The following is an 18,322-nucleotide window of genomic DNA, read 5'->3' as shown; positions in this document are numbered from 1 at the left end:
CCCTGGTGACGTAGTGGGTAAGTGCTACGGCTACTAACCAAAAAGTCAGCAGTTTGAATCCACCAGGCGCTCCTTGGAAACTCTATGGGGCAGTTCTCTGCTTACAGGGTCACTATGAGTCGGAATGGACTCGATGGCAACGGGTTTGGTTTGTAGACTAGGTGGCCTCAGCGGTCAATGTGATGGGCTGCTAATCCACTGTGCTCTCTAAGAGTAGGTTTGAATCCCATCCTCATCAGTCCACAGCTACCGCTGCTTACGTCTGTTCACGACAAAGGAATCAAAATAACAAGCACTTGGAATAATGACAATAAATTTAAAACAGAGGCTTTGAAGGCCAATAATCAAATGTCTTGAAAAACACCCAGTAAGAAAGTTAAATAATCCTAAGCTCAGGTGTGTGAGATAAAAGGCCAATGCTAATTACACACATTTTGAAAAGTCAGTGAACAGAAATACAGTATTTACTCTACCCCAAGAAAATATACACGCCCACGTCCCTAGGCTGCTGACATGAGTGGAGCAGCAGCTGGGGATAGATGCAAAAATGGTTATGGTTGGGACTGCTGCACGCTAGGCCCGAATGAGTTATCAGCAATCATTTATTATTCTGAGTTGGTTGCTTCTCCTCTTCCACAAAACAGATGGTCAAGACTCAGCAGCATGGCTTCCAGGGGCGCTCACAGCAGCTCTCCCTTAGCTGTTCTCTGTCTGGCTTCACAGCCCACACAGCAGAAATACGAAGAGATCACCTCCTTTTGTCTACTCCACATTTCTAAGGGGGGGAAAAAACCACCCAAGCCGCCCTGCATTTCAGTAGGGTCAATTCTAAGTAGAACAGTTTCTGGCCCTCCACATCACATGGACTGGGTGCTCCCCTTGTGACTGCTTTGCAACCACCCATTCGGAGTAGGCGCCACCCTTCCGGAGCTATTTTGGATTTTCCAAGCGCACTTCAAGGAACAAGCTACACACACGGCTGTGTAGGGAGACAGTTTATAACGTCATTTTCAATAAGAAAAGTCAGTGCTTTCCTTTTCATCAAGTCTGAGAAAATTTAAATCTGAACTCACTAGGGTACTTCATAGAAGAAACAAAATAATTTGCCAGAATAGTAGTTTGTTGTTTTCTAACTAGATCTTTTCTTAAGCTAGAAAAGGTCATTTAAAACACTTCTTCTTGTCCTACTGAAATAATGAAATACAGTACTCATGCATCAGAGAGCAACTATATTAACGAAACACCAACAAGTTACAGATAAACATTTTAATTGATTAAATATATTATTTCAAGATCTTTTTGAAATCGCACTTGTACTGTACTAATCAACAGCCAAAGGCAATAAAAAAGTTTAAAACCAAAAATGTTCTGACATGACACATGACAGGAACCGCTGCTATGTAAAGTAACATACTGCTCCCAAGAACAATGATATTTTTAGAAGGTAATCCATCTTAACATGTGTAAGGACAAAATCTGTAATTCAAAGCCTGGAAGAAATATATATTAGTGCCTGCTTTTTAAAAGTTTATTTTACATTTTAAATACAGTATTTTTCTTATTAAAAAAAATTGCCAGGAAGTGCCTCGCCCCATGGTTTCTATGCCATATGTACGTCAGAGCTGAGGGACAGCCTGATGGATGTTCTGGAGGCAGCAGTCTGGCTGGACACCTATGAGCTGGGAGTACTTCTGAATCAAAATGAAAAAAAAAAAAAAACACAAATTAAGCACTTCTTAGGAGAAAACAATCCAATTTCTGAACAACCAAAAGAGATATGTATGAAGCCAGGTATTAAAAAACTGAAGGAAAGGCGGTACGTCAGAAACTCAAAACAGCTGATTATGTAGTGAACTGAATATACCGCAGCTAACCAACAGAAACCCTTCTACAAGTGATGTGTGATCTGAACTACAAACACCTAAGTATTGCAGTAACAACATATAACAACGTTAAGTGCATATTGCCATCTTTGTGATTTCTATCTATACCACACTCTCTTCTGAAAACAAGAATCTCTAGACTAGTCAATCACTTAAGACAAATTTGAGGCAATTAATTCATATTTGTTTTCAGTGAGGAAAACAAAAATGTACCTCTTTCCATCAATAAAGACATAATATAGATTAAAGCTATAAAATTTAAGCATGTGCACGTGTATTTCCAATTTTCTTTAATAAGTAATTCCAAACTGGAATCATGTAGGATCTGTGCCTAACTAGTGACAAAAAGAAAACGGACTGTCTCTGGCAGTGATTTCCATACTAGTGTAATGTTATTCCCCATCACTAAATTATATTAAAATGACTGTAAATATTTAAATTCAGTAGGTGCCAATGTAACTACAAAGTCTCAAACTGTATGGCTGTGCCGAAAACGGTTCCAACGTGAGATGATCTATAAAAGCCGAATTAAGACAAAACTAATTTTTCTTTGCTACCAGTAGCCTGGAAAACAGAGAGAGAGAAAGCGAGTGAGAGTTTGGGGCCGCTCGCTGAGAAGGGTGCTGGACGTGTTCTATGCATCTGGGCCCTTCGACTGTCAGGTGGGTTTGAACATCCTAGGTCAAGATTATCTCAGGAAGTACTTCTCTGTAGTGTAACTGAACTAACAGCTGCCCCAGAAGCACAAACAATGCAGATTGTTCAGAAGAAGACCAAGTTGAGACCCCTTCTTTTTCTATTTGAATCAGTGAGGTCTTGAGCTTTTAAGGTTGTAAAAATGGTGACCTGCCGTCAAAGCCAGCTGCATCTCACGGAGCCTACTGAACAGAAAGGTGTCAAGTCAGAGGGCAGTGTAAGTAGGGGCTCTCACAGAACAGGCGGCAATGGACTAACCATCAGCCAAGCAGGGTCAGCGCTGGGAAGTTTTATTTTTGAGACTTTAGAGATTTAACACGTCGTTCATGTAACTTCAGCATCCACTAGAGACTCTGCTGGTCAGCACCCAAGGGCTGGATGAGTCTGAGGAATCCCTTTAACCCCGAAGTGTTAATGTTAAAGGGTCTCAGGGAAATCCTGATTCCCAACAAGAGGTCAAAAGCCATCAGACCAGAATCAATCGAGTAAACACTGACTCCAATGCTCCACAGAAGTCAAATGAAATTTCCAAATTAAATGCCATCTTCTGCCCAACCCTAGACTCCAGGCTGTGGCAACATCTTTATCTAGTATAATAGACTCTGTAGTAGACGGATTTTGACCTCCATAAAGAGTAGGAATTGTCAAACTTGAGGAGATAGACTCCTCTCCCTGGATACTGGTGGCTGCCAGCGTACACTTCTTCATGACAGTCCCGTCGGTACACAGGCACAATCTCATCCAGCAGAGGCTTGTTGGCATTCTTTTTGGCTTTCTCTTCACTATTGATGTTTTCTGTGAGAAAGAATAAGGGAGACGTCAATGAATGGATCCAGGAGAACCATATTTGCAGCAAGCAATTATATGCCATCCTTTCTTTGAGAATGACTCCTTCAGGAATTCTTTTGATCCACTCTGCAACTTACCTGCATGCAAGCATGTGTTTGTTCATGCACGCGTTCATCCACACACCTGAGCACCTGTTCTGTACCAAGCACTGTTCTGGGTCCTGGGAGCCCGGTGGCAGAAACACCTGGCTGTGTTAGCCACCAGCATCCTATCCCTCCCTGCGCTTTGACCACTGCTCCTATTTCTGGGCCCAATTTTTGTTCTTCCTTATTCATTCAATTCCTAATTTTTCCCAATAGGAATAAAACCAAGGAAAATGCTGCTCTGATATTCCCTCTTTTCAACAATAACAGTCCCCCCCCCCCACCCAATTTAGGAAGCAGAAAGGAAGTCTCTGAGGACTATTACTTTCTGTGTGTCTGGCATGCAAAGCACAAAACGAGGAAACCACAGGGGAGGCGGGCATTCAGAGACATCATGACAACAGGCACTCGCTAGACCTGTGTAATCCGGAGATGATCCAAGTGGCAAAAAATGAGCTCTGATTATAGGTGTGCCCCGGTTATAGTTTTCTGAATGGTAATGAGATTAGGAAAAAAAAAAAAATACCTCTAGAAATCTACAGGAGTAACGGGCTAACTATGAGAAAATCATGAACCAGCTTAGAAGTTTCATTTAACGTATGAAACATAAACAGCCTCAAGGAAATAGGTCAAAGGAACATTCAGCACAGAAGAGAAAAGATTTTCAGGTTTGTAACATAGCAGAGTAAATTTTGGTGGCACAAGTCAACTGGGAGATGTCTGTCAACGGTTGCTATCAGGAAACAAGAAAAGTCTGAGAAATTCTCACAGTCCAGAGGTGCTGAAGGAGGTATGGCTACTAACTACAATGTGGTATCCTGGAACAGAAAAAGAACATTAATAAACACTAAGAAAACCTGAATAAATGCTGACCTTAGCTAATACTAATAGATCAGTATCGGTTCATTAGGTATGACAAATGTACCCAAGTACAGCGAAACCTGTGAGAGTCAGAACTCGATGGAATTGCCTTGTTTTTCCAGGTCTTGCAAGTTTTCCACCTTTGACAGGGTGCAGTCTTACCAGTCTTCTATCATTCTCTATTACCCATTGCTGCTGAGTCAATTCAGACTCACAGCGACCCTAGAGAAGAGAGTAGAACTGCCCCATAGAGCTCCCAAGGCTATAATCTTTATGGAAGCAGACTGTCTCATCTTTCTCCCTCTGAGTGGCTGGTGGGTTTGAACCACCAATTTTTCGGTTAGCAGTTGAACACTTAAGCACTGTGCCACCAGGGCTCCTTATAGCTCTCTATCAGTGTCCTTCTCTGACGGTTTTCCACCTTACACAGGTTCTGGCTTTCGCAGGTTTTACTATACAATGTAAAATGCTAACAATGGGGAAACTGAGTGTTGGGCATACAGAAACTCTGTGCATTTTTGCAACTTTTCTATAAACTATTCTAAAATAAAGGTTTATTGGGAAAAAAAGGGCAGAAAACACTCTTACAAAAGTAGGCTTTACCATGGCAATACCTAAAATTACATGTTGTTCATTGACAAATGAGAGCTATATAATTGTCTATCAGGATATCCATGAAATAGGCTAGTCCATTAATTCAAGACAAAAATTTTGTTCCAAATCTGCAAAACTAAAGGTTACTGCGATAGGTAATAATGCATCTTTCATCAATTTCAACCAAGACTTGAGACTCAGAAACAACAGAGAAAACAAAGAATTAAAACAGAGGAGTCTGGGCTACCATTCATACTGCAGAGAAAAATTCTTCTGTCTACCTTTTAGGACCTAAGACCAAACCAGATCAGAAAACCCCAAACTCTTCTTCCCTCCTAAGTCAAGCCAAAAGGGCTCCTACAATGTGGACAGGATACGGTGGCACAGCAGGCTCTGAAGGGATCTGGGTTTGTCATGCTCCCTCTTAGCAAACAGTTCTGAGGAGCAGTTAAGACCTCACTGTAGATGCTGCTAATACAGAGGTTCTAATGGATTTGTTTCAGTCGCAAATCATTTTATGATAAGGAATGGGTACATAAGCGGGTAAAGTTCTCTTCCATTTTAGGGATACATATTAGGCATAGCAATCAAGAGCTACGAATGCTAACCAAATGGCTGGCAGTTCGATTCTACCAGCCGCTCCTTGAAAACCCTATGGGGCAGTTCTACTCTGTCCTATAGGGTCGCTAAGAGTTAGAACGGACTTGGCAGCAATGGATTTGGCGTTTTTTTTTTTTTTTTTTTATTAGGGCTAAGGTCAAGGATATTGAGGTTCCCACCTCTAGATAGGCACTGGACCCCAGTCATTTTTATCAGTGCTTGTCCCAGTACAACAGCCCCAAAACTATAACCAACTCAGAGCTTAGACTAGAAAGTACTTCCTTTTAGAAGCTCCCCCAGCTGGCAACCCAGGAAAAATGTATGACCTCAATCCATTTCTCAACAGGGAATTCTTCCATTTACTCACAAAGCTCTTGATAAGTTCAATAATTTGCATACAAAAAATTCTTTCCCAGACATTGACAAATAGCTTGATTTTTTTTTAACTTTTATTGAGCTTCAACTAAACGTTTACAAATCAAGTCAGACTGTCACATATAAGTTTATATACACCTTACTACATACTCCCACTTGCTCTCCCCCTAAGAAGTCAGCCCTTCCAGTCTCTCCTTTTGTGACAGTTTTGCCAGCTTCCAACTCTCTCTATCCTTCCATCCCCCCTCCAGACAGGAGATGCCAACACAGTCTCAAGTGTCCACCTGATACAAATAGCTCGCTCTTCATCAGCATCTCTCTCCTACCCACTGTCCAGTCCCTTTCATGTCTGATGAGTTGTCTTCGGGGATGGTTCCGGTCCTGGGCCAACAGAAGGTTTGGGGACCGTGACCGCCGGGATTCCTCTAGTCTCAGTCAGACCATTAAGTCTGGTCTTTTTATGAGAATTTGGGGTCTGCATCCCACTGATCTCCTGCTCCCTCAGGGGTTCTCTGTTGTGCTCCCTGTCAGGGCAGTCATCGGTTGTGGCCAGGCACCAACTAGTTCTTCTGCTCAAATAGCTTGATTTCAATGAGTCCCTGTAATGTGCTCGGCTACTAAGCAAAAGGTCAGGAGTTCAAACGTACCAGCTGCTCCTTGGAAACCTTATGGGGCAGTTCTACTGTCTTATAGGGTCACTACGGAGTTGGAATCGACTCGATGCCAACGGGTTTGGTTTTGGTTTTTTGGGATGCATCCAAAAGTCTAGTATGGGATTTGGCAGCTCCTGGTTCTGATGTTGTTGAGGGGCACTTCAGACAATGGTAGTAATGGTTGCCCAGTCTGCTAAAGCCTTCATCTCTCCTCTGTTTTCACTCTTGTATTTTTTCTAATTCAGTCAGTAGTACTTATGGGCAATGCTCTATCATGCTAGTGGTACTCTGAAATAAAGAATGCTGAAAACCAAATGCCATATAAGACAACGCAACTCCTAAATGACACTGGCCCATGGACATGGCTCCACATTTGTCAGCTGAAATCTGGACCTGCGATATAATACCGGATACCTGATCTGTCTCTGGGGTAAGAATCCATCTGCAAGGTGTACTGGCATTTCTGGGATGCTCTAATGAAGATACTGGACAGGTACAGACAGTGGTAGGTAATGGTACAAAAACTGGTTTTGGAGGTAAAAAGCTGATAGTTAAATTAAATACGATGAATACTAAATTAAGTATTAAACTTAATTTCAAGAAATGCTTAAGGCACACCTGCTGTGTTTTCATACACGACACCAGAGGTCCCAAAGTGCTGTATGGTATAGTAAAATGAATGGAATAACTGTGTACCTCAAAATTTGGTTTAGGCTGTCACGGATTGAACTATGTCCCCCCAAAATACGTCAACTTGGCTAGTCCATGATTCCCAGTATTGTGATCTAATATAACTATCCTATGTGTTGTAACTCCTAACCTCTATGATGTAAACAGGAGCCCTGGTAGCACAGTAGCTAAGAGCTTGGCTGCTAGCCAAAAGGTCGGCAGTTTGAATCTACCAGCTGCTCCCTGGAAACCCTATGGGGCAATTCTACGCAGTCCTATAGGGTTGCTATGAGTAGGAATCCACTTAACAACTCAACAGCAATGGTCAATGGGTTTATGATGTTAATGAGGAAGGACTAGAGGCAGTTATGTTAATGAGGCAGGATACGATCTATAAGATTAGACTGTATCTCAAGTCAATCTCCTCAGAGATGTAAGAGAAGCAAGCAGAGAGGTGAGGGACCTCCTACCACCAAGAAAGAAAAGCCGGAAGCAGAGCACATCCGTTGGACTCGAGGTCCCTGCACTGAGAAACTCCCAGCCCCATATGAAGACAAGGACCTTCCCCAAAAGCTGAGAGAGAAAGAAGACCTTCTCCTGCAGCTGGTGCCCTGAATTGGGACTTGTAGCCTCCTAGACTGTGAGAATAAATTTATATTTATTAAAGCCATCCACTTGTGGTTATTTGTTACAGCAGCACTGATAACTAAGACAGGCTCTCTTCACTTCCCTAAACATTACCTCTTTAAATTTATCCCTATATAATCCTTATGGAACTACGACATTATCAACCCTCTTCAAGACTAAGCAGTCTGTTTACAAGCTACCTGAAAGGATGGTCCCAAAGAAGTGTGATGGTGCTTGTTCCATTCCCACAGTTAGGGCACTCCTTCCCTATCACTCCCAATCAAGTCAACAAATAATTTAAATGCTTACTAGCTGTGCAGAAAAGCTTCCAGTTCTGACTTTTCTGAATAACAAAATAAAGGAGACCAACTTCTAAATCACTAAGTGCTACCTTTTGTAACCTACTTATTAGAAGTTTCAACTGTCCTTGAAAACACCCAATTTTGTCTATTTATTCAGAGAAAATAAAAAATTACACTTTGGAATTTCCAAGGAGAAGAGCTGAAGAATTTTTTAGGGTGGGATGTTTTCTGTTTACATAAAAAAAATCTTAGAATAATGACCTAAAGTATATAAATTTAAATAAATTCCAAGGCTGACGTAATTTCTTACTTAATCCTTTAAAATTTTTCAAAATGACTTCATACGTTTGTCTTTTCAACACACAAGGTTGAAAGCAAAACCGTTTTCAGAATGTAGTAAAATGACAAACTGCCACTTTCCTGGCATTTAGAAAATTTCACTTTTAGGTCTCATTCCCCTTTCTCAGAACCTTTTTGTTACTTTTTTTAAAAAGACAAAGAAGATCTCTGATCCCATTCCCCATAACCTTTTCAGCCTAAGATTCCACTAATGAAGAGGTTTTTCCCTTTGCAGTAAGAGTTAATCAGGAAGCATTAAAATGGCTGACATCTGAACTGTAGCACCATTTTTGCCAAGACACAGCCTAGCAGCTACTAAATACGGCATATTGGCTTTACCTTCTTCCTCCTCGTCGTCATCGCTGGACTCACTGACATGCACGCTGACAGCAGTGTTTGGAGAGTCTGTCCATTCAAAATACACCCCAAACCCAATGTCATAATTGTCTGTAGCGAACTCCCAAAAGAGATATGATCCCTCCTCGTGGGTAGGTACTCGAACAGTGACCACTTCTCCTCGACCCACTGTAATCACAGAATCCGCGTCCTGCCGAATCTTCTCTTTAAAGTCTTTGATCTGGGGTCGTGTCCACATGGATGGAGCCGCTATTACTGGAAGAGAGTCTAAAGACAACAGGAATTACAGAAGCTAAAGCAGACTAGCCTATACCTGCAGGCAGCAACACCTGCTTTTAGGACCAGCTGCCAGCAGCACTTAGGCACCAAGTGCAATACATCTGGCCTCAGGGCTACAGCTAGTTTAGATCAAGGACTGAAAGGGATATAAAAGCTTCCTCATGGAAGTCTTTCCCAAAACTACTACATTTAACAGTATCACAGGCATTCAGAGGTCATGGGAAACCCTGGTGGCGTAGTGGTTAAGTGCTACGGCTGCTAACCAAAGGGCTGGCAGTTCGAATCCATCAGGCGCTCCTTGGAAACTCTATGGGGCAGTTCTACTCTGTCCTATAGGGTCACTGTGAGTCAGAATCAACTTGAGGGCACTGGGGGTTGGGATACCACCACTTCAAGTAACAAATGCAATCATAATCTTATAAGTCATTTTTTTCAACACTCTAATTGCATGAAGGGATTTCAGAATGGCCTTGTAAACTCCCTAACTGAGCCTAGGGAAACAGTCTAGCAAGGATGAGCGATCTGGACTGTTTTTGTCATGGCCAAAAAAACTGGGCTTTGACTTTAGTCTTTATTTTGAAAAAAAGTCTTGACCTCCAAGTATTCCACAGTTCTAGCGGCTATTCTAAAGGAGGTGAAAGAAACAGAAAAACTTGGACAAGACTTAAAAAAGAGTAAAGTCTTATTATCGAGCAGTATCTACATGTCCTAGACTATTCAACAGGTTTCCCAGATTTAGTCACGGGGTCTTTGACAAAAGATTCTTTCATTTGAAAATACTGGTCTAACTCTTGATAGGAGAAAAAAAAAAGGGGGGGCGGGGGAGGGGGAAAGATAAACCAAGGAAACAGGAGGTTTTTTTTCTGCAGTCATTTTCTGTTACTTGTTTAAAAAGACAAGGAAGATCTCTGAAACCAAATTTCTTATAAACTATACCACCATCCCATCCCTGCTCACTGTCATAAGATGCTCCCTTCCTTCTTACTTAGTTAATTCCTACCCTTGCTTCAGATCTCAGCCAATTGTTCCTTCCTCAGGAAAGCCTCCAGTGACCTCTCTGACTAGGTCAAACGTCCTATATTAGGTGTTCTCAAAGTATAATGTACCTCTTTCTCCATCACAGTATTTATCACAGGTACAATTTACATTTAATGTGTGTTATTTTGCCTAACTACTATATCCCTAGTGCTTAGAAAGCCTTCACCCAATTGCTGAATGAATGAATAAGCTGCCCAAGAAAAACTAGGAGAGCTTTGAAAAACACTCTCTTCTGGGTACCACAGTACTTTGTCTAGAGAAAGAAAAAAAAAAAAAAATACTGTAATACATAGTAGCTAGCCTCCAAGATGGTGCCCAGTGGTCTTCACCTCCAAGTACTCACATAGTTTATATAGCTCTCACCGACAGTATCAGGATTGGTATGTGTAACCAACAGAATACAGGAGAAGTGACAGTGTATGACTTCCAAGGTAGGGCATCAAAGACATTGCTGCTTCTGCATTGTTCTCTCTTGGACCACGTGCTCTGGGGGAAGCCAGTCACTGTGTCTTGAAGACAGCCCTATAGAAAGGCTTCACTGGGCAAGGAACTGAGGTCTCCTGCCAATGGCCACTACCAAATTGCCAGCCATGTGAGTGAACCACTTTGGATGCAGATCTTGCAGTCCCTGTCAAGCATCCAGACAACTACAGCCCCAGTCAACACCTTGACTGCAACCTCATGAGACCCTGAGCCAGAACCACTGAACTAAGCTGTTCTTGAATTCCCGGCCCAGAGAAATTGTCAGATAATAAATGTTTACTGCTATTTTAAACCACTAAATTTGGATGTAAACTGTTACACAGCAATAGAGAACCAATGTACATTACAAGATAACCCAAAGTGTCCAAAAGACATCTGACTTGCTCTTTTACAGTATTTTAAGGGTTATCAGAAGCACTGAGATCCAGACTAAAAACAGTGAAAACTTGTTCAACTCTCACAAATACGAAACTGCTTTCAAAAGCCAGCTAAGCGGACTTTCCTGACTTTTGTTTTTCACGGAGTCTGAACTAGGACATCTGGATGGGTGAACACATGTGTGCCAAACAGTACCTTTTGGTCCATTTTCCATGGCTTCTTCTGCAGCTTCAGGTTCCAGTTCTTTCTTAGAGCTGTCAGTGTGGGGTTTGGCCTGTCCGTTAATCGACATCCTATCACCTGGTGCAGCTGCATTCACTTTTGATGACGGAGGCACAGAAGCCCCAGCTACTGCTACTTCCTGTTGTTTCTGTAACGCTGCCTACAATTCAAGAAAAAGTAAAGATACAATGACCAGGAGGGCTAACAAGTGGGACAGCTGCATCTGATCCTATGCCTTTGCCTTGCAAAGTGCTCCACTCCAAGGAATCACTAGTAAGTCCGCTAATAATCGCTGGCCGTATAGTGAGCAGCCGAGTGCTTTAACCACTGCGCCACAAGGGCACCTCATATTATCAACACAATATGAAAACAACAGCAAAAATGTCAGACAGTAACAGAGACAAAAAACTGTGACTGAGGATTGCATGTTTTGTGATCTGAGAACACTACAGAAAAATAAACAAGGCTAGGGAGAAATAATCCAAAATAAAACTATTAAGAGTAAAAGCTGAACACAGTAATATCTATCCTTAAAAATGGAAGAATGAAATACTGATAATAGATAATAAAATATGAATGAGAAATATCACACTTGGTGGAAATGGTCACAGAAGAAAATTCACATGGCAGAAGCTATAATTGGTAAAATCTATATGGACCCCCCCCAAAATAACCAACTGATCAAATATGGACAAAAATAATAAATTAAATTATCTGCATGTCAGCATTCTCCCTTGTGCTCCCTTCAGACACAGGAGTGCCCCAAGGGTAAGACCTAATCTGACTTCTAACACTACAGACTAGTTTTGCTTGTTTTTGAACTTAAATGGAATCATATAGTTTATGTCCTCTTGTATGTATGGCTTCTTTCGCGCAACATTACTTTTGGGAGGTGCATCTACAGGGTCATGAGTGGTTGTAGTTTATTCATTTACATTGTTAAAGGATACTGCACTTTGAAAATATTAAACTTAATTATCCATTCTACTTCTGACGAGCATTTGGGCATTGAAGTACTTTCAAAATTAAAACACAGAAGTAAGCACACATTCACTATGGTTAAAAAAATCAGAAAACATTGGGAGGAAATGCCTTTATAAAACCACGACCGGGGACTGTCACACATGTTGGCCCATCATTCCACTTGTCTCTATGCCTGTCTGTGTCTGTGTTTCCTCTAACATCTCGTTTCTAAACCATTCACTGAAAGAAACAGCAACACCTCCCTCCTCCGCTACAGCAGGTTAGTAACAAGTCTCTAGAAGCTCCCAAGGCTAGACTGACCTACTCTCAGTTAACTTTTGCATTAGTTTTCTAGAAAAAGCACATATGATCAAAACAAGGCAGCACGCTCAGAACATCCACTGCATGACAGCAAAGCAAAAGGAACATTCGTGTTCATGTTCAACAGGCCCAGCCCCAACAGTCCCTTTCTTGAAACTCACTCGTGAAAGGACAACTCCTTCTTCCTCTGGGATCCCACTGCCGGTGCACATGCATCTACAGTGAGCCCTGGAAGAGCTGGAACTGGACAGGGCTGCCTTGTCTTTCTGAGTCGCGCAAGTTTCCCCCTTTGACAGAGTGCTGTCACCATTTTTCTATCTCTATTTAGTGGAAAATATCTGACAGGTTTCTGCCTTACACAGGTTCCCGCTTCCACAGGTTTTACTGTATTATATACAACAGACTGAAGTTATTTCTTTACATAATCTCTTTCCTATACTTTGAGACATTTTTAAAAGCACAGACAAGTACAGGGATAATATACCAAACACTTATGTAACTACACCCCAATATTAACAAGTATTCACATTTTGTCACTTTGCTCAGTATTTCTGTAAAAATTAATACTGTACAGAGCTGAAGTTTCCTTTATTCCTTCCCTAGTTCCTTGCCTTCTCTCTTCCCAGAGACAGCCAATCAATTTGATAAACTGAGGTTGATCATTCTAATCTAAATTATGACACTCTAATTCCATTTCAGAGATTCTTCATTTTGCCCTGTCTGACTTTCTTCTCATTAAGTGACAGCAACCTACAAGCAGAACAGTGGGTATGAGCTATCCTATGAAAACAAAACCTATCGCATTGCCTAACACACAAGCAGGAAAAGGGGAGTGACAGGCTAAAACAGAAACAGGCTTTAGAGGACAGAAGAAATGCCTCAAAAACGCCACTTATTGTCTCGAATAACTCCTGGTTTCAGATCCTTTTCGCCCTCTTACAGATTAACCAAAGCCTGCAGTGCTTTTCAGCTTCTCACTGATGCCAAAGACTCATTTTGACTCATAGTGACCCCATGTTGCTTGAGGATCCATTTAATTTAAAGCATTTTTTATTTTTTTTTTAATTTTTATTGTGCTTTAAGTGAAAGTTTACAAATCAAGTCAGTCTCTCACACAAAAATTTATATACACCTAACTGCTCTCCCTCTAATGAGACAGCCCGCTCCTTCCCTCCACTCTCTCTTTTCATGTCCATTCTGCCAGCTTCTGACCCCCTCTGCCCTCTCATCTCCCCCCCAGATAGGAGATGTCAAGAAGCTCACTCTTCACTAGCATCTTTTTCTATCCCATTGTGCAGTCCAATCCCTGTCTGAAGAGTTGGCTTTGGGAATGGTTCCTATCTCGGGCTAACAGAAGTTCTGGGGGCCATGACCACCAGGGTCCTTCTAGTCTCAGTCAGACCATTAAGACTAATTTAAAGCATTTTACTTAAATTAAAAAAAAAAACCAAACCCACTGCCGTCGAGTCAGTTCCAACTCATAGCCACCCTATAGGCCAGAGGAGAACTGCCTCATAGGGTTTCCAAGGAGCGTCTGGTGGATTCCAGTTGCCTACCTTCTGGTTAGCAGCCATAGCTTTTAACCACTACACCACCAGGGTTTCCTTAAACTTAAAACCTCCTTTAAAAAGAAACACAAAATACAGCAGAAGTGCCCCCATAGGATTTTCTAGGCTGTTTTTAATCTTTACAGAAGCAGACAGCCAGATCCTTTCCCCATGGATTTGCTGGATGGGTTTGAACTGCCAACCTTTTGGTTGGCAGCTGAGCGCGCTTAACTGTTGTATCACCAGGGTTCCTTTCCATTATATTTAAGATACTTTAATTTTTTTTTTTTTAATTATATATTCCATTCTTACAGACTGGAAGAACGGGCAGAAAGATCACGCTAGTAGGTAGCTTGTGATCAAACAAGATAACAGCAAAGCCAGGACAGGATCCAAGTGTATATGACTCCCAGCCCTGTGTTCTTTACCCCCAACCACCCTCTCTTATGTGGAAGCAAAATATTTGGGGGTGGGGAGTTGGAGGAGGAATATTGATGTGTTGTAGGTATGTACTGCCTACTTATGGTCAAAACTACTTAGGGCTACTAATCCTGGGGTACCCTCATTTCCATAACTCCAGGACACCGGGCTCATCTAGCATAAAAGTCAGGATGGACCCAATCTACCCCTGGAGAACCAGCCTATAGTCATACGGGAGGGGAGTCCTCCCACTGGAAGTTGTCTGGGCCTGTAACTGTGCGCTGCCTGAAGGATGAGCTTAAGCTAAGGCTAGTTTCCCCAGTCATCATGGTTCCGGGTCTACTATCGGGTCTGTGCCAGACTCACTACAGTGACACTTGGTCCATACCAGCTCTCAAATACCGTACAACTGACAGTGGTCGTATCATTTTTTGCTTTAATACATTTTCTTTCATAACTGCCAGCGCAGTGTTAAAATCTGTCCTTAATAATAGTCACCTAAAAGCTACTTTATATCTTAAGAGGCTAGCTAATGCAAAATTTAACAGCAACTGTTAAAAAAAAAAAGAAAAGAACACAGGTTCTGATGCACCTAAAAACCCTCTCTAAGGCTGACATCTGGGGTTTTCTATCATACCTGTTGCTGTGCAAGCTGGACCTGGTACAACTGCTGCATATACTGCTGATAGTGCTGCTCCTGCAACTGGCGGATGAGAATCTGCTGCTGTTCGTAGTTCCCTGGGTACTGCTGGGCTGCATACTGCTGGAACTGCACGGCAGTCTGGGAGTTTAAGGCTGCCATTATCTGCTGCCTAAAAACATTAAAAAATATATGCTAGTCTGACTACAGGAGATTGTTCATACAAAATAAAATGTCCTTGTCAATTTATTTTTATAAGCTTACAACTCTTCAAAATGACTCAGCTAGTAATATATACCATCGGCATGTGTCCCAGGCCCAGAAGAAAGATTTAACAAAATAAAATTGGCCTCTAACTTTTTAGTTAGAGTTTTCAAGGAAAATCCTGGATGGAGAGGGAGGACAAGTCTATCGTCATCACCGCCATCATCACCATGAACAGTCACTAACATTCACTGTCCTTACACGTGCCACACGGTGCTGAAGCACACACACGTACTAACCCATCTCACCCTCACGACACCCATGAGGTAGGGTGTCACACGGGAGGAAGTGGAGGCATTCGGTAACTTGCCCGAGATTACACTGTTAGTAGATGCCAGAGCCAGGATTCAAACCCAGGCAGTTTGCTCCAGAGCCTATACTCTTTAATTACGATGCTGCAAGCCGTGATGGTACATTACCTGTGGCAAAGATGGGATCTTTAACCGTTGGTTATGGCTTTTCTACTTAAATACACAAATGGCAATAAGAGGCAAGAAGAATAGTTAAAAGATGTTACAGGTGGCCCTAGTAAGTATAAGTAAAGCCAGTCAAAACTTGAGGGTCCATTTAATTTAAAGCATTTTATTTAAATTTAAAGCCTGCCTTAAAAAGAAACACTGAAAACAGTATCTGGACACACTTGGTTTTTTTTGTTGTTGTGTGCTGTCGCGTTGATTCTGACTCATAGTGACCCTATATGACAGAGCAGAACTAGCCCATAGGGTTTCCTATGCTGCTATCTTTACAGGAGCAGACCACCAGGTCTTCCATCCCACGGAGTCACTGATGGGTTTGTATCGCCGACCTTTTGGTTAGCAGCCAGGTGCTTTAACTGACCACTGCACCTTCAGGGCTCCTTACACTTCGTTTAGAGATACTAATTTCTGCCAACTATTACAATTATTTTTTATATTTTTTCTTAGAGGAACCACATGCTTAACTCAGTTATGTGACCAACCTAACAAAAACTCAAAGTAATCTATTAATGAAACAAAACCTCACAAACTCCTAAGTAGGGCCTGATACCCTGTCCACCTAGGGCAACCCTCGTGGGGGTAAGAAAAAAGCAGCATTCATAGTTTCTCTCCAAAGGAGAATGAGGCCCTAGATTAGTTTGAGGCTAGCACTGAAACTTTTTCTGAGGTCCTACCCAGAAATGAGAAGAAATCCATGGACTTCCATGTTCTCTGGTTTAACCTGTCCACCACACCACCCCTAGGGCCCCAGGCCTTCTTCCCACAGTGTTTCATGGTGTTGACCACTTCCTCTTTGTACCCACAGCTCCCTCCTGAAGGATCAGGCCCTTCTGAGACAGCTGCTCTCATTCCCCAGTCCTGTCATAGGCTGGGCCAACTAGATTTTCTCTCCTAGGAATTTCTAACTGGGTCTCACATACTCCAGCTAGTCTCCCTCAGATGCAAGGAAACACAGACCACATAAATCCAGGCTGGGATAGCCTTGCATACGCCAAGGCAGAGTGACAATTTACAGAGAGGCAGGAAAAACGATGCAGAGACGGGAGCTAAGAGAAGCAAAGACAAAAGGTCACGTGGACCCAGAAACAGAGAGAGCAGTTAAGCAAGCTCAGCTCTTGCTTCTAGTCCCTGGGCTCTGTGAGCTAATCCCAAATCCTCCCAATATAACTTCCCCTTTTTGCAACCAAATGATGCTTAAGACTAAGCACTCTTTGGTACCAGATAATATTGACCTACTGGGTGGGTCCTTAGGCTTACCAGCGTACAGAACTATTCTAAGGCACGCAAGGGTAAAAAGTTGAGTAATAAGGTGTGGTAGTCCATTTTTCCTTTCAAAGACAGACCACACAATATGCTTACTTCTGCTGTTCCAGCCGAAGCCTCTCTTCTTCTATCTGCCTCCTCTCCTCTTCCTCCCGTCTAAGCCTCTCCTCCTCCTCTTTCCTACGCTTTTCCTCTTCCTTTTGCAGACGTTCTCTTTCTTCCTCTTCACGCCTCTTTCGCTCCTCCTCCTCCTTCCTATAAAGTAAAGAACAGAGGGAATGAACCTTATGTAATGAATTCTGTTTAGAAATAACCTAAGACTTCATTTTCCAGTGAAGACGGACACGGCGTTTCTAGGGAACAATGTGGTAGTATCGATCAAATTTGAAACGCATACATTCCACTACTAGAAATCTATCACATGGATCTAATCTCACAACATACAAAACTATGTCAAGAATAACCGCTGCAGCACAGCAACAGAAGGGGTCCCTCAGTAAGACACCACTTCAATCACGCACATACCTGTACCCTGAAGATTCTTCTCTAATATGTGCTAACAGTACCATGAGTCTTTCCTTCACAATATGCTACAGTCAGAATTATACTTGTGTGCTAAGTTTAGTTAATAGTAGGTGCTCCATAAGGGGCAGACAGCACCTTTTTACACTGCTACACCTTCAGGGCTTAGCACAGTGCTGGAAGGAACCGCAAGTCAACTAATGTGCATAACAGATGAAAAACCCATCCTGGAATGTGATGTAGCCAGGAAAAGCGACAGAACTATGTGGGCTAGTATGTAAAGACGCTGAATACATTTGGTTAATGAAAAAAGCAGGTAAATACATAGAAAAGCCATTTATACCGCATATATTTGTATACTGTTTCTGAAATTTTAAAAAAGTTAAAAACTTTTAATTTGAAAAAGCCAAGTGCAGTTTTTGGACACCTAGGTGCTGCCCTCATCCAGCTCTTTTACTCATCCCAACATGCTTCTTTCCAAAAAGGAGAATGCGTCTGTCGCCCTAGGAATGAACACCTTGCGTCTAAGAGTGGTGTGGCGTACAAGCGGGTTAAGATAGGATGAAAGGTAAGATTTCTTTTCTCCCCAAACTCCTGTAAATGATTAACAACGTACCT

At 42.1% G+C, this 18,322-nt stretch overlaps 1 protein-coding gene across 1 annotated transcript in view; it reads right to left on the bottom strand.

Annotated features, from left to right (window-relative positions):
- Positions 1-2,837: 2,837 nt before the first annotated feature.
- Positions 2,838-18,322, bottom strand: part of ACBD3 (acyl-CoA binding domain containing 3) — a 39,542-nt gene continuing 24,057 nt past the window's right edge. The window contains exons 4-8 of the mRNA XM_003410929.4: positions 17,279-17,437; positions 15,177-15,351; positions 11,262-11,448; positions 8,871-9,155; positions 2,838-3,374 (exon numbers count right to left, since the gene is read on the bottom strand). Of these exons, the coding sequence (XP_003410977.2) occupies positions 3,163-3,374; positions 8,871-9,155; positions 11,262-11,448; positions 15,177-15,351; positions 17,279-17,437 (1,018 nt within the window). The 3' untranslated portion in view covers positions 2,838-3,162. The remainder of the gene's footprint in view (positions 3,375-8,870; positions 9,156-11,261; positions 11,449-15,176; positions 15,352-17,278; positions 17,438-18,322) is intronic.

Source organism: Loxodonta africana, chromosome 25, assembly GCF_030014295.1.
Source record: "Loxodonta africana isolate mLoxAfr1 chromosome 25, mLoxAfr1.hap2, whole genome shotgun sequence".
Lineage (NCBI taxonomy): Eukaryota > Metazoa > Chordata > Mammalia > Proboscidea > Elephantidae > Loxodonta > Loxodonta africana.
Note: the sequence above shows the minus strand (reverse complement) of the source record. Positions and strands in the feature narration are given on the sequence as shown.